The following is a 13,000-nucleotide window of genomic DNA, read 5'->3' as shown; positions in this document are numbered from 1 at the left end:
GTGACCTGACGGTCGACCAATCGGTGCATGTGGGCGGGCCTTATCGTTCTGAACCGAGGTGAGTCGCCGCCATCTTGATTCCAAACTTTTCATTCCTGCTTTCTGCACCTTTAAAATAAAAAGTTGTTTTTAAAAAAAAGTTAATTACTTTCTAAATCTTTTATCTAATCTCATTAATTTTCCTACCTTTCCCCGTTTTTGCAGGTAGGCCTCGAAGCCTGGGCGTCTGTTGCCAGCCATGCTGGACCCTAGGCAATTGTTTTGTGGCAAGCTCCTCCCACCCCTCATTCGGGGGGGTGGGCGGGGCTCAGGCGGGGAGGGGGAGCAGAGAGTTACCCCGGCAACCGGGCTCGCCAGCCGCAATCGGCCGTCTCAAGCCGCTCAGGCCCGGTCCCGGAGATCGGGAGGCGGAGAGGGGAGGAGGGTTACCAAGGCAACCGGGCCCGGCCAGCCGCAATCGGCCGTCTCAAGCCCGGCCTCGGGAGGGCGGGGCTCGGGCTGACCGGGGCGCTGCGTTCGGCATGTCAGTGCTTGGGGCGGCACGGAGCTCAGCAGAGCCATCGCCGGCAGAGGGGAGGGGGTCTGCTGGCTCCCTCCTCCCCTTCCCCCCCCTCCCCTTTTCTTCCTCCCTTCCCCTCCTCCCTGTCAGGCTCTGCAAGGTCTAGCTAAAGCTGTTGCTTCGGGTTTGTTGCTAGATACGGAGCTCAAAAGCTTCCGTATGTTTTAACATTAGCGCTGGCTTGTCCGGCAGTTTTGATGGGATGGCAACAGCTCGGTCCCGTCGGTGCCAGATAGCACAAAGTTTCCTGTAGTTGCTACAAATGGGTTAAGAGCTCGGTACATTTCTTTTAGAATAATCAGCATAGTATAAAAATAGTTGTGTAACAGCTCTAAACATAAGAACTTGGAAACGGTATTCTGTATGTAAAAAGTAGCAAGCAAGCAAAAAACCAATATTGAATCAAGGACAACTTTATTGCTGCCTGAAGCACCTCAGCAGTACAACTGCACTTTTTCCAAAGAATGCAGTACCTTTTTCAGACTGTAGAGAGAGCACTGTACCCACCAAGTCAGATGATTTAAGAAACAAGTAGGGGAAAATAAACAAATTACTTCTTTCCACATTCAGGATCAGTTAATGCATGGTGGAGCTAAAATAGGTTTAATTTTAAATAACTGCCCCTATAGAATCATTATTGATTTTATGTGAATTCCTGGTAATAAAACCCACTGTGATGTGAACTATGACTAAAGTTTTTTTGTATAAAAGTTCAACGCTCAGGTTCGTGTGTAAACTAAACTGATGCACATTTATGGCAAGTTCATGGTTTCCCAAAAATGGCACAACTCAATTAAAATACAAATAAATAGGCATCTTCTAAACAGTGGTACACCACTTCAGTTAACTGATTCCAGCATTCATTTACAAAAAGATGCATAGAATTCACACAAAACCAACCATATCCTCCTTAAAAAACTAAATGACTTTTGCTTCAGACCCAAAAGAACAGCATATCTTCCAAATCATAGGAAATAACACTCAAAAGTGCTGTTTCCATTATAGAACAAATTTGCACAGCATTTCAGCAGTGTTAAAAGTTTCTTCTCTTGTTCATACCAAAACCTCCTCGCAATTTTAGCTTTTGGGGCAGTTTGCAAGCAGCTTGGCCACCCAAGAAAATCTGTTTAATTTACTTGACATTTTTTTGTTTAACATTACATATCCTGAAGAGTTACAAAAACACTCCTCCAAAATCCTCTTCAGCAAAGGTCAGTGTGTATAAGACAACATGCACATCAAACATATTTTTAAGCACAAGGAACTACAGGTTGAAATTAGACAGTAAGCAACAATTAGGCTGTAAAATTGAATATGTCACACAGTGAATTGTGGACTTGGAAGAGAGAGAACAGATGGCACAAAAACAGATTTCAAGATTTAGAAATAGATGCAATTATACTGACAACACTAGAGAGAAAACTGTTTAAAAATTGCTACAACTTTTTTTGTTCCAGTTTTTGGGTCTTTTAATTTTTTTTAATACATTCTTTTTTATACTTTTTAATGAGTGCTTGAATAAATGGTTAGACTAAAATTAGCAGCATGAAAATGTTTGGCTCACTTCATTTCAGCCTGGTAAGGTATGCCCTTCTTCCCTGTAATAGTAGCTCCAGTCTTAAACTTTAGCCACTTTGCCCAGTTAGATGACTGTAACAGGCTGAAGCGGAGGACATGGGGAGATACTACCCTCTTTAATCTGTAGATTTGTGCCACAGCTAGAAGTTACAGTATCTATTCCCACAATTTCTTGACTACCGTCCTCATTGTACAAACGCTTTATGCCATCATAAAAGTCATCCACCTCCATCTCTTCTACTTTACGTTTTGCCGAGGCCTGCTTGCTGCTATAGGAAGCAGGCAGGCGTCGGTAGGGTGCTGCTGTACTGCCAATTCTCTTGGTGGCATCCTTGACAACAAACAACTCCGGCTCTGTGCTAGGGGAGGAATAAAGCCTATGCACTCCCCTACCACATGGGACCATGGTTTGCTTGCAGGGGTTGTAGATGTACACTGCATTGGGTGGTGGGGAAGCCTGAATTGTGGATAGGTGTCCTGCCATAAGCTCTCGACAGCGAATTAGCTGTAAGCTATCGATCTGAAAAATGAAAAAACAACAAAATGAACAGTTACTTTGTGAAAAATTTGATTATCAATCGTTCAATGCAAAAAAAAAAAAAACGAACCAGGTGCAAATGGCCTTGGGCACCCCTAATTAACTGATCCATTAAATACTGTCACAGGAAGTCAACCTGCAATAATTTTAGATACTTGAAAAATTAAACATTGCATTTCACCCCCTCACAAAAATGAGTTCCATTTCCAGGCAGTTTCAGCAGTTTGGATATTTAGCATTTGAGGCAGCAGTGAACACACCTTAAAGCTTTTAATCCCAAGTACATTCAAATGTTAATAATCAATTTTACTGGTACTACTGTGCTCTGCAGCAATTAGAGGTTCTGTGCTGTGTTAAAATATAAATGAGTCAGTTGCAGTCAAGAGTAACTTTGTCTCCATCCTCGTTTTCCACAGAAGGGATGGTTGACTAAGGGCACTTGCACCAAAAATAAAGTAGCTGCAGCTACTGAGCCAAATCTGCAAATCCCATCAAGAACTGGTCTACTTATACGCACACACAATACATGTCAATTTTTAAACTGGCCATTTTTACACAAGTCTCACCAAGATAAATATAACTAGCTCATACCTGTGCCTTTTTCAGCAGATCAATAGTGAGAGCTAGCCAATCAGGAATTGATGTTTCCAGCTTGAGACTGATGATGGCCAGTGCAAGTGTAGAGCCCTTGAACTGCAGAAGCTGGTGACAGGCCACACACTGCTGTAGCTGCCTGATAAGGAGTGCAATATGTTGGGATGGGTTCATCTTAGGCAGGTTGCTGAGCAACTGGGGATGGCTGGACATCATCATCGCATGAAACTAAACAAACATTAAAAAAAGAGTCAAGACTCACTTCAGCTACAGTGACAAGGAAAATATTTTGATGGAGTACTCGAGCAATGAAAAAAATCTTGAAGATTCACAGGTTTCAAGTAAGTATATAGATCCTCCACGTGCATATGCTTCTCCTTTCTTGCCGTCTGACAATACCAGTTGGGTAGGCTGCTCAAGGCTCCAAAATTAAGCAGAGAGCAGGGGATGGGCATTGCTTAAGAATCATGCCCACCTTCTCCATTAGTTTGCTTTTGTTTTATTCCATCTTTCCCTTGTAATTTCTTCCCTTCACCTCTTTTGCAAGCACAGACTTCACCTGATGTACTGGTCTCCTAGACAAATGTTGGCAAGCTGATCACAAAGAAGCAGCACAGAGATGCACTGCAGAGAAATCCAATCCTATTCTCACCTAACATCCATACAGACTCACTTCCAGCAGAAGTCAATGGATTCCAATCAGGAGTGCGAACCCTAGGCAATTTTCCCTTCGTCCCAGGGTGCTGAGGCTAACTGGTGGCTTCTAGTCCCGCCCCACCTGCGATCAGCTAACAACACCGATTGAAACTACAGGAAACTCTCTGGTATACGGGACCGGCGTGTTGCCAGTTGATTAATAATTCCGGATGACGGAGAGGGTTATCTACCGAGGCTATTTTTAACAAAGAGTCAGACTCCTGTTATTGAGGTGTTCGGACTTCTGACAGTGCCAAGAAGCCAAGTAGTGGCAGTTTGGAGAACTGCCCACACTGACTAACTCGGCCACCGCAGGAGACTCGGACTCGGACACATTTCCGGTTATTGAGGTGTTTTCGGAGTATGAATTTTGCCGGTTAATAGAGAATTCTGGATATTTAGGTGCTGTTTAAACGAGAGTTTCCTGTAGATCCTTCCTGGTCTGCATGGCTAAGCTACTCACCACCAGTTTTACAAGATCTACTGTAGTCAAAATCAAAGTCCAGTAGGAAGAATGGCAGAGAAAAATCAATCAAGACACAATATAAACATTCTAGAAAACACCTGTATGGATACGGAGAGGATAGCAGGTGGCAGACTATAGGAAAGTCCGTTCATTCCCCTGCCTGCCAAGTTCTTTATCCCAGCTGCACTGTGCCGCGGTGCTGAAGCCTGACACAGCGAGGCAAGAGGAGAAATTAAGTTATTTTTTCCAAATTCATGAAATCCATTAAAGAATAATGGTTTCCAAGGGTTACGGTGTACATGCCTACATTGTACACCAACATAAGATGGCATTTAAACCCTAGTATTTAAACTCATTATGGCAGAAATAGGATGCAAAATCCTCACTACCAGCAATAGCATAGTGGAGTTCCAATATGCAAGACCTGGGAGTAGACATGGGCTTCCGCCCACTGTCACTCAACTACACAGCTATGATCAAAGGAAACCAGCCATTTCAATACCAGAAGCAGGGGTGGGTGGAATCAGATTACCATTGCACCAGTTCTTTATAGTCCATTATCAACCATTACTATGTATGCAGGTAGATAGTTACTGAGGCATTGCCTCAATGGTAACTTTAGCCCTGATCACTGCCGTTAACTACTGCAATGTTCCATCCCTCAGTCTAGAAGGCTGTACTTTAGAACTCACCATATTTGGAGGAGGGTGGGGGGGGGGGGGGGGGAAGAAATCATAAGCACAAACTTGCAATCTATCATGCCATGGTGTAGTACATAATATATATATTGTGCAGCACCACAAGACTAGCTGGATCACGTCATCTGACTGAATTACCCGTGAACAGTGCAGCAATTTTCCAAGAAATATATTTCAAAATAAGCACACACAATAGAGATATCAAGACAAACTGATAGCATAGCATGTTACATTATGCAGCAGCACGACGCTGCTTCGCTCCAGATCACTTTCCAAGTTCTGGGGTCATTTTTAGTGGTGAAAGGGGTGGAGAAAAAAGGGAGAGAAAGTCTATTTGCTGGAGAGGATATTTCCTCAGGAGAAAAAGTATGTTTGATGGAGAGAGGATCATAGAATAGTACAGCACAGGAGGCCGCCATTTGGCCCATCGAGTCTGCGCCGGCTCTTTCGAAGAGCAATCCAGTTAGTCCCACTCCCCCGCTCTTTCCCCATATCCCTGCAATTTTTTCTCCTTCAACTATTTATCCAATTCCCTTTTGAAGACTACTATTGAATCTGTATCCACCACCCTATCAGGCAGTTCATTCCAAATCCTAACCACTCGTTGCGTAAAAAAGTTTTTCCTCATGTCACCTCTGGTTCTTTTGTCAATCACCTTAAATCTGTGCCCTCTCTATTGACCCTTCAGCCATTGGAAACAGTTTCTCTATCTAAATTCTTCATTATTTTAAACACCTATCAAATTTCCTCTGCGCCTTCTCTGCTTCAAGGAGAACAACCCCAGCTTCTCTAGTCTATCCACGTAACTGTATTCCCTCATCCCTGGAACCATTATAGTAAATCTCTTCTGTACCCTCTCCAAAGCCTTCACGTTTTTCCTAAAGTGTGGCGCCCAGAATTGGACTGGGATGGCAGGAATGACGTATGAGGAGAGATTGGGTCGATTGGGCTTATACTCGCTGGAGTTTAGAAGAATGAGGGGGATCTCATTGAAACTTATAAAATTCTAACAGGACTAGACAGACTAGATGCAGGAAGGATGTTCCCGATGGCCGGGGAGTCCAGAACCAGGGGTCACAGTCCAAGGATAAGGGGTAAGCCATTTAGGACTGAGATGAGGAGGAATTTCTTCACCCAGAGAGTGGTGAACCTGTGGAATTCTCTACCACAGAAGGCAGTGGAGGCCAATTCATTAAATATATTCAAGAAGGAGTTAGATATATTTCTTAAGGCTAAAGGGATCAAGGGATATGGGGAGAAGGCAGGGACAGGGTACTGAATTTGGATGATCAGCCATGATCTCATTGAATGGCGAAGCAGGCTCGAGGGGCCGAATGGCCTACTCCTGCTCCGATCTTTTATGTTTCTATGGACACAATACTGGCAAACACAAACAAATATTCAAAAATTCTCAACGAATATACATTCCATTGCGAAATAAAAACACCACGGAACAAGTGATGCATCCGTGGCTAACTAAAGAAGTTAAGAATAGTATTAGATTAAAAGCGGCATATAATGTTGCAAAAAATAGTAGTAAGCCTGAAGATTGGGAGAGCTTTAGAAAACAGCAAAGGATGACCAAAAATTGATAAAAAGGGAGAAAATAGAATACAAGAGTAACCGAGCAAGAAACATTAAAAAAAATTGCAAGAGCTTCTAAAAGTATGTATAAAGGGAGAAAGTAGCAAAAGTAAGCGTTGATCCCCTAGAGGCTGAGACAGGAGAAATTATAATGGGGAATAAGGACATGGCAGAGACTTAAAATAAATATTTTGTATCTGTCTTCACAGTAGAAGACACAAATAGCATACCAAAAATAGTGGGGAACCAAGGGGCTAATGAATGTGAGGAAATTAAAGTACAGGTAGACTACCCTTTATCCGGACTTCCGAAAACCGAAACCCTCTAAAAACCGAAGGTTTTTTCGGTCAGCATAAGTCGTGCGCACGACATGACCAGAGTGGCGCACGACTTACAGGCCTAGCCGGATAAGGGATAGTGTAGCATTTTTCCGCACTTCTGAAAACCGAAATCGCTCAGCGTAAGTGTACCAGCCTTTATCCGCACATCCGAAACCAGAAAACCTCTGAAAGCCGAAAGTGGAGCAAAGCATGACTTTTGAAAACCGAAATGCGCACGACCACGACCCCCGCCGACCCCCACCCCCGACCCCCCGGCCGAACCCGACCCCCACCGACCCCCGAGCCGTACCCCACCCCCGCCGAACCCCACCCAATTTCGGATAAGAGATAGTGTACCATCCTTTATCCGCACATCCGAAACCAGAAAACCTCTGAAAGCCGAAAGTGGCGCAAAGCATGACCCGACGCTGCCGATGCTTGACCCACGCAGGTGTTATGCTGCTCTCTTAGATATTTGCTGCTCTCTTAGATATTTGCTGGCTTTTAACAATTTGTGAAAATGCTAAAAAGAGCTGCAGATACCCCAATGGGTAACAGTGAGAAGCAGAGAAGGAAGCATCGCTCATTATCGATATCGCAGAAAGTGGAGTTATTGCAGAAGCTTGATCGTGGTGTGTCTGTGCGACATCTTACTGAAGAATATGGGTGTGGGAAGTACCACCGTATATGACTTAAAGAAACAGAAAGACAAGTTGTTGAAATTTTACACTGACAGTGATGACCATAAACTAATGAAAATTAGGAAAACATTGCATAGGGCAAAAAATGAAGATCTTGACCGTGTGCTGATTGAGTGGATTCGACAACGCAGAGGTGAACGTGTGCCACTGACTGGTTTGATGGTCATGAAGCAAGCTAGAATATACCATGAAGAACTGAACATTGAAGTTGAGTGTGAATATTCAGAAGGTTGGCTGCATAAATTTAAGAAGCGTCATGGTATAAAATATCTGAAAATCTGTGGTGAAAAAGCTTCTGCTGATCATGAAGCAGCTGAAAATTACATAGATGAGTTTGCAAAAATAATATCGGATGAAAACCTCGGTCCTGAACAAATTTACAATGCTGATGAAACAGCTCTGTTCTGGCGCTACGTTCCTAGAAAAACATTAGCAACGGCTGATGAGAGTGCACCAGCAGGTTTTAAGGATGCTAAGGACAGGTTGACTGTTCTTGGGTGCGCCAATGCTGCAGGCACACACAAGTTAAAGTTGGTAGTGATTGGAAAAAGCCAACATCCGAGATGTTTGAAAGGTGTATGCAATTTACCTGTGCATTATTATGCGAGCAGGAAAGCATGGGTAACCAGAGGAATATTTTCTCACTGGTTCAATAACCACTTCATACCAGCGACACGAGCTCATTGCAGGCAAGTTGGACTGGAAGAAAACTGCAAAATGTTATTGTTCCTGGACAACTGCTCCGCACATCCCCCTCCTGAACTTCTTGTGAAAAGTTATGTTTTCGGCATTAACTTTCCCCCTAATGTGACATCTTTAATACAGCCTTGTGACCAAGGAATTTTACGTTCCATGAAGAGCAAGTATAAAGACGTTTTTTTGAACTCTATGCTTGATGCAATCAACAGAGGCGAAGGAATCCAAAGCTTCCTGAAAGAATTCAATGTTAAGGATGCCATTTATGCAGTTGCTAATGCTTGGAACGATGTTGACAAACCAACATTAACAAATGCTTGGCACAGACTTTGGCCTTCAACGATGTTTCATGAAGATGGACCTGCAGATGACGAGTTTGAAGGATTTCCTGTCAGTCAGGAGATGATGATATCAAACCTCCTCACTTACGCCAAAGGTTTATCATCCGAAAGTGTAAATAAGTTAGAGGAAGCTGACATCGAAGAAGTGCTGAACATTGACAATGATGCACCTGTTGTGAATTCATTGAGTGATGGGGAAATTGCTGAAATGGTGTTAAATAAAGACAAGCATGAGGACAGTAGTGATGATGATGATGACATTGTGAACACAGGTGAAAAAATCCCCATAGACGATATGGTGACAATGTGTGATCAGTTAATTGCTGGCCTTGAAAAACGTGCATTTATCAGTGAGCAAGAGATTATGCAAGTTTACTCAATTAAAGAGAGACTGCTTAGACAGAAACCAATGTTAATGAGACAGATGACACTGGAAGAAGTCTTTAAAAAGGCCGTCTGTCGTAGTCATGCTTCATCACTTGAGAATCCTGTTCCTGGCCCATCTTCAGATGTCCAACTCCAACCTGATGACAATGATGCCAACACTGATGTACCCTCTTCTCCAAGATCCTCAAGCCAGATGTAATGCTGCTTCATCACTTGAGAATCCTGTTCCTGGCCCATCTTCAGATGTCCAACTCCAACCTGATGACAATGATGACAACACTGATGTACCATCTTCTCCAAGATCCTCAAGCCAGATGTAATGTACCTTTATTGCATGTTTATGTACAGGTATTTAGCTTAGTTTGTACCTGTACATGTTTGAAGTTTTACTGAATGTTTTCCTTACAAATAAACTGTACTACAGTATTTATCCCTGTAACTACAGTATTTATAGTCGTTATTTTCGGATAAGGGATAGTGTATCCTTTATCCGCACTCCCGAAAACCGAATTACCTCTGAAAACCGAAGTGTTTTCGCGCACCTTCCGAAATCCGAAATTTTCCTAAAACCGAAACACGGCTGGTCCCGAGGTTTTCGGATAAAGGATAGTCTACCTGTAATTAATATCAGTAGAGAAAAAGTACTTCAGAAACTAATGGGACTAAGCCGATAAATCCCCTAGACCTGATGATCTACATCCTAGGGTTCTAAAAGAGGTGGCTACAGGGATAGTGGATGCATTGGTTGTGATCTTCCAAAATTCCCTAGATTCTGGAATAGTCCCAGGAGATTGGAAGGTAGCAAATGTAACCCCGCTATTCAAGAAAGGAGGGAGACAGAAAGCAGGGAACTATAGGCCAGTTAGCCTGACGTCAGTTGTCGGGAAAATGCTGGGATCTATTATTAATGAAGTGGTAACAGGGCACTTAGAAAAACATAATATGATTAGGCAGAATCAACATGGGTTTATGACAGGGAAATTTATTAGAGTTTTCGGAGGATGTAACTAGCAAGGTAGATAAAGGGAAACCAGTGGATGTTGTATACTTGGATTTCCAAAAGGCATTTGATAAGGTGCCACTTAAAAGGTTCTTATGTAAAATAAGGGCTCATGAGGTTGGGGGTAATATATTAGCATGGATAGAGGATTGGTTAACGGACAGAAAACAGGGAGTAGGGATAAATGGGTCATTTTCCGGTCAGCAGACTGTAACTAGTATGGAGTGATTATTTGGAAGGCGTTTTTTGACTCCACTGCGTATGCACGCCTGTTTGGTACTGCGCATGCGCACTCGATCCGGTCACAAATGGGCAGTACGATATATGAGGAAGCTGGAAGTGGGGCCTGCCAAACCACGTTGCTGAGCCTGGAGCTGCTGCCATTGCTGCCTGCCTTGTTTGCTGCTCAAGCCTGAGCCTGCTACTAGGGATTTTGGGTTATCTTTCAAAAATCAATGACTATACTAAAGGAGCCTCCAGGACATTTGCCTAGAATATCACTGTTATTATCTACATGAACATTTTTGTGGCCTTGAGAGAGGGTGGGGATCAGAGAGGGGGGAGAGAGAGATCAGAGTGGGGGAGAGGGGAGTGGGGGAGAGGGGAGGGGGGAGAGAGGGGAGGAGGTCAGGAACTCGGGGGCGGGGAGGTAATGGGCATGGAGGGCACAATAGATGGGGAAGAACGTGAGAGGGAGAGGAGAGCGAGAACATGATGGTAAGGCAGATCACCTTCTTCCAACCCACCCCCTTTACACCCGCACCACGTTCTCCCTCTCCTCCCTCTAGACCTGGATAATTTATTAGAAAGCTGTCACTATTCACTTCATACCCAATAAATCTGTTAACAATTCATGACCCGACCCATGCACAATGCCCCATCTATGGGGAGGTGGGGGAAGGTCGGGAACTTGTTTGGGGGGGGGGGGGGAGGGGGAGAGAAGAGAAAGCCAGGAACCTGGTGGGGAGGAACTTGGGCAGGGGAGGTCAGGAACCCGGGGGCGGGAGGGAGGTCAGAAACTTGGGGCAGGCGGGTGGGAGAAGGCAGCCAGAATGGCTCGAATTACACTTTGCAAAATAATTGATTACGTAGGCAGGGAGGATCTAATTACACATTCCAGAGAAACTGCTAGGTGTGTCTTGTCCTCCAAGGGGACCAATCGGAACTTTAATGTTGCAAATAGACATGTCCTAACTGGTGGAGTGACACAAGGATCAGTGCTTGGGCCTCAGCTATTTACAATCTATATTAATGATTTAGATGAAGGAACCGAGTGTAATGTATCCAAGTTTGCTGACACCACAAAGCTAGGTGGGAAAGTAAGCTGTGAGCAGGACACAAAGAGCCTGCAAAGGGATATAGACAGATTAAGTGAGTGGGCAATAAGGTAGCAAATGAAGTATAATGTGGGGAAATGTGAGGTTATTTATTCACTTTGGTAGGAAGAATAGAAAAACAAAATATTTTCTAAATGGTGAGAAACTATTAAATGTTGTGTTCAGAGATTTAGGTGTCCTTGTACAAGAAACAGAGTTAGCATGCAGGTACAGCAAGCAATAAGGAAGGCAAATGGCACGTTGGCCTATTTGCAAGGGGGTTGGAGTACAAGAGTAAGGAAGTCTTGCTGAAATGTTACAGGACTTTGGTGAGACTGCATAGTTTTGGTCTCCTTATCGGAGGAAAGATATACTTACCTTGGAGGCGGTGCAACAAAGGTTCACTAGATTGATTAATGGGATGAGAGGGTTGTCCTAGAGGAGCGAGATTGAGTAGAATGAGCCTATACTCTCTGGAGTTTAAAAGAATGAGCAGTGATCTCATTGGAACATAAAAGATTCCGAGGGGGATTGACCGGGTAGATGCTGAGAGGTTGTTTCCCCTGGCTGGGGAGTCTAGCACTAGGGGGCATAGTCTCAAGATAAGGGGTCGGCCATTTAAGACTGAGATGAGGAGGAATTTCTTCACTCAGAGGGTTGTAAATCTTTGGAATTCTCTACCATAAAGGGCTGTGAATGCTGAATTGTTAAGTATATTCAAAGCGGAGATAGATAAATTTTTGAACTCTAGGAGAATCAAGAGATACGTGGATAGTGCAGGAAAGTGGCGTTGAGGTTAAAGATCATCCATGATATTACTGAATGGCGGAGCAGGCTCGAGGTGTCGTAAGGCCTACTCCTAATTCTTATGCTCTTACGTAGCTGGGCCCGAGCTAGTATTTTATAGAGGTTCAGCATAACAGCTTTTGTACTCTATGCCTCTATTTATAAAGCCCAGGATCCCATAGGCTTTATTAACTGCTTTGTTAACCTGTCCTGCCACCTTCAAAGATTTGTGCACAAACACCCCCAGGTCTCTCTGTTCTTGCACCCCCTTTAAAATTGTACCAATTAGTGTGTATGGTCTCTCCTCATTCTTCCTACCAAAATATATCACCTCACACTTTTCTACATTGAATTTCATCTGCCATGTGTTCGCCCATTCTACCAGCCTGTCTATGTCTTCTTGAAGTCTATTACTATCTTCCTCACTGTATACTACACTTCCAGGTTTCGTGTCATCTGCAAATTTTTTAATTGTTTCCTGTACCCCCAAGTCCAAGTCATTAATGTTTTTCCAAAAACCGCAGCGGTCCTAGTACTGAACCTTAGGGAACACCATTGTATACCTCCCTACAATAAGAAAAACAGCCATTCACCACAACTGTTTTCTATCCCTTAGCCAATTTTGTATCCATGCTGCTACTGCCCCTTTTATCCCATGGGCTTCAATTTTGCTAACAAGCCTAATATGTGGTACTTTAACAAATGCCTTTTGAAAGTCCATATATATCAATTGCACTGCC

At 43.6% G+C, this 13,000-nt stretch overlaps 1 protein-coding gene across 5 annotated transcripts in view; it reads right to left on the bottom strand.

Annotated features, from left to right (window-relative positions):
* Window positions 1–956: 956 nt before the first annotated feature.
* The window catches only part of ccni (cyclin I), a 95,847-nt gene continuing 83,803 nt past the window's right edge, over window positions 957–13,000 (bottom strand). For all 5 annotated transcript variants that reach the window (XM_085964571.1, XM_085964549.1, XM_085964582.1 and 2 more), the window contains 2 exons: window positions 3,267–3,497; window positions 957–2,657 (listed from right to left, as the gene is read on the bottom strand). In XM_085964571.1, coding sequence (XP_085820697.1) covers window positions 2,202–2,657; window positions 3,267–3,497 — 687 coding nt within the window. In that variant the 3' untranslated portion in view covers window positions 957–2,201. The remainder of the gene's footprint in view (window positions 2,658–3,266; window positions 3,498–13,000) is intronic.

Source organism: Somniosus microcephalus, chromosome 2, assembly GCF_052327205.1.
Source record: "Somniosus microcephalus isolate GS21.2 chromosome 2, FLI_Smic_1.0, whole genome shotgun sequence".
In the NCBI taxonomy this organism is placed as follows: domain Eukaryota; kingdom Metazoa; phylum Chordata; class Chondrichthyes; order Squaliformes; family Somniosidae; genus Somniosus; species Somniosus microcephalus.
This window is presented reverse-complemented; position numbering and strand designations above follow the sequence as displayed.